The 3,553-nt window shown below is 35.8% G+C and overlaps 1 protein-coding gene across 1 annotated transcript; it reads left to right on the top strand.

Moving 5' to 3' along the window:
- Positions 1–230: 230 nt before the first annotated feature.
- pth1b (parathyroid hormone 1b) lies at positions 231–885 on the top strand. The gene is made up of 3 exons (NM_212949.2): positions 231–307; positions 388–487; positions 577–885. The coding sequence occupies exons 2-3, from the start codon at positions 396–398 to the stop codon at positions 782–784; spliced, it is 300 nt and encodes a 99-aa protein (NP_998114.1). The 5' UTR covers positions 231–307; positions 388–395; the 3' UTR covers positions 785–885.
- Positions 886–3,553: the final 2,668 nt, after the last annotated feature.

The following is a 3,553-nucleotide window of genomic DNA, read 5'->3' as shown; positions in this document are numbered from 1 at the left end:
ACCGTCACAGCCGTACATGGCACTAGTTCTACAGCACTGTGATCACGGGGGTCTTGACCAAGGTGTTGAAAACAGAATTCGTGGGGGTGTTGGTAGTCATGTGTCGTAATGTGCATGCCAGTCTCCATCAAAGCATGGATGACATCACCATCAATAATGGAGATAGCTCATCAATGACCAACGGGAGGGGTCTTGCACGTATAAAAGGACGAAGAGTAGCCCCATCGCACAGATATGACACCGAACAACACATGGACCCTCTTAATGCACCAGCTCCGAAACATCAAAGCAATCAAATAAAATATTGGTAAGTTCAGACGCCATTGTTATCTCTATAATGAAAACTCAATCATGTGAATGATTGCTTATCTTTAACTTATCCAACAGGTATCACTATGTTACTCATACGTTGTTTGGAGAAAGCCATGCTTATTATTGTGCTGTGGAGTCTTTGCAGTTTTTTATTTCTGGAAGGACTGCCAATTAGGTAAGAGAGATGAGATGAGATTTTGGTGTGGCTTTTAGCTTTGTGATTTCAGTGAAAATCTGACCCCTGCATTTCTCCATCTGCAACAGCAAGAGGTCAATCAGTGAAGTTCAGCTGATGCACAATGTTCGGGAGCACAAGGAGATGTTAGACAGACAGGACTGGCTTCAGCTGAAGCTGAACAATATCATCATACCCTCGGTAAACGATTCACAAAAGGAGCGAAAAGGGAAAACCAACGGCCCATCCGTCAAACGTTTAAGAAAGGGGGAAGGTGCAACCTGGAGCTTTTACTGATATTGTCAAAACCAAGTGTTTTTTGAAAAGCTAATGAACTAACGTCAGGGCAGGAGGGAGGACACAGTAAGTGTCAATTAAAATATACTCTTGTACTTGGAGAAAGTCCACTGATTTACTTATGTTTTTTGTAATGTTATTTTTATTTATTTGATAATTGTAGTTATTTAGATATGAAATCATAATGTCTGAACCCTGTGGAGGACATACAAAGGTCGATGTCTTAACCCTGTAGTAGACCAGTGCCAAGTAAAGTTTTGGTTCTGTGTATTTATTCTTTAAATGTATTTTCTAGGAAGTCATTGTATTTTTTAGACATTCAACTATTGCACTAATATGTGGACCAACTGCATTTTGAACTGTTCACTATATTACATACACAACAACCAAGTATGATTGACTTACTTTGTGTTACTCCTCATTCTTGCTTTCTTTCATTCTGCCTCAATATAGATAGATAGATAGATAGATAGATAGATAGATAGATAGATAGATAGATAGATAGATAGATAGATAGATAGATAGATAGATAGATAGATAGATAGATAGATAGATAGATAGATAGATAGATAGATAGATAGATAGATAGATAGATCGGTTCAAGGGGTTTTATTCCCATTTTTAAATCACTGCAGAAAGTTCAGCTTGTGATGAAACAAATACACATCTTGTTCATGTACTCATATTTGACATTTCTTTGGGGTCTTGCTTACATTTTTTACTTATTTTAAGTTCATCAGTAAAAATAAATCACTCACTCGCACACTTGTGGTTTGCACAAGGACTCTGTGCTGGGACCAATGTTGTCTTTAATTTGTATACTACAATTCAACTCTGTGAATGAGAATGTAAATTTTCACCACTGCATATTAAGATTTTTTTGTTCAATTCAGTTTTGACCCTAATAGTTTAAATGTGAATGCACCACATAGGCCTATATTAAAAATAAACTGAGTTTGTTTAATTTGGTCATGAAAACAAATCTACAACGGTACTGAGGTTGACTTACTTTGTGTTAAACCTCATTCTCGCTTTCTTTTTTTCTGCCTCAGATAGATAGATAGATAGATAGATAGATAGATAGATAGATAGATAGATAGATAGATAGATAGATAGATAGATAGATAGATAGATAGATAGATAGATAGATAGATAGATAGATCAGTTCAGGGGATTTATTCTCATTTTTTTAAATCAATGCAGAAAATAGAAAGTTCAGCCTGTGATGAAACAAATAAACACCTTGTTAATCTACTCATTTTACATTTCTTTGGGTTCTTACAATTTCTTTTAAACTTCATCCATTTAAATAAATAGCTCACTTGTGGTTTGCACAAAGCTCTGTGCTGGAACCAATATTGTCTTTAATTTATATGCTACAATGAACTGCATGCACAGCTAGTGTTTTTCAGCCAATGATGAACTTGCAGTAAAAGCTTTATGTGACTATTGTCAATTTCATAAGGTTCCTTTTACAGCATCAATAGTGTAATGTAATTCAAATATAATCAGTTAAATAGACTTAAGCATCCATTTGGTTGTTAACTCGTAGAAAGGGAGGAAAGTGTTTAAATGGAGGCACCATCATTAGCAGCAGGCTAGCACAAAAATTCCATTGAAAATACTGGTGTAAAATAAATGTCCATATTTTAAAGACATGGCGCTGAAATATATAATTTAATACAGTGCTTCTTGTTTGGTCTGACACCCTCTTTATATCATATCTCAGCCAGCCAGTGAAGATTACCCCCCTTTTTTTCTAAAAGAAATCAGATCTTAAATGAAGCGATTTTGTATGGAATGACAATTAACCAGAAGCCCTGGGGCTGTCTGAATAAAATTAAAAGTCTGTGTGCATATACCCCATTCAACTCTGCATGAGAATACACATTTTACACATTTTTCACCACAGCAATTCATTTTTTTTTTTCTTCAATTCAGTTGTGACCCTAATAGTTTAAATGTGGATGCACCACATATATTAAAAATAAACTTAATTTAACTGAGTTTGTTTAAGTTGGTCAAAACTTACTTTGTTACTCCCCATTCTTTCTTTTTTTCTGCCTCAAGATGGATGGATGGATGAATGGATGGATGGATGGATGGATGGATGGATGGATGGATGAATGGATGGATGGCTGCTGAAAAAAAACATTTCCAGCCTGGTCTTAAGGTGTAGTTTAAGCTGGACATAGCTGGTTGTGGCTGGGCTCCCAGCCTGGCTAGGCTGGTCAAGCAGGTTTTAGCTGGTCATTTCCCAGCTTGACCAGCTAAGACCTAGCAGGAAATGGCTGGAAATCCGCCTGGAAATAGCCAAAAACCTTCAAAACCAGGCTGGTTTAAGCTGTTTTTTTCAGTTCAGGTAGGGGTTTTATTCTCATTTGTAAATCACTGCAGAAAGTTCAGCTTGTGATGAAACAAATAAACACCTTGTTATTGTACTCATATTTTACATTTCTTTTGGTCCCAGCTTACAATTTTTTTTTTTACTTTAATTGAGTTTTGACCCTAATAGTTTAAATGTAGATGCACCATATTTAAAATATAAACTTCATTTAACTGAGTTTGTTTAGTTGTGTCAAGATCATGAAAACAAATCTACAGCAGTATTGAGTTTGATTTACCTTGTGTTACTCCTCATTCTTGCTTTCTTTCTTTCTTTCTTTCTTTCTGCCTATTCATTTTTGCTCCTTATTGTTTAACTTGTTATTCTTTGAATTTGATGAGGCCTATTGGCGACACGACACAGTTCTCGCGATACTTTGGCGT

Source organism: Danio rerio, chromosome 7 (genome assembly GCF_052040795.2).
Source record: "Danio rerio strain M-AB ecotype USA chromosome 7, GRCz13ab, whole genome shotgun sequence".
Taxonomy (NCBI): domain Eukaryota; kingdom Metazoa; phylum Chordata; class Actinopteri; order Cypriniformes; family Danionidae; genus Danio; species Danio rerio.
This window is presented reverse-complemented; position numbering and strand designations above follow the sequence as displayed.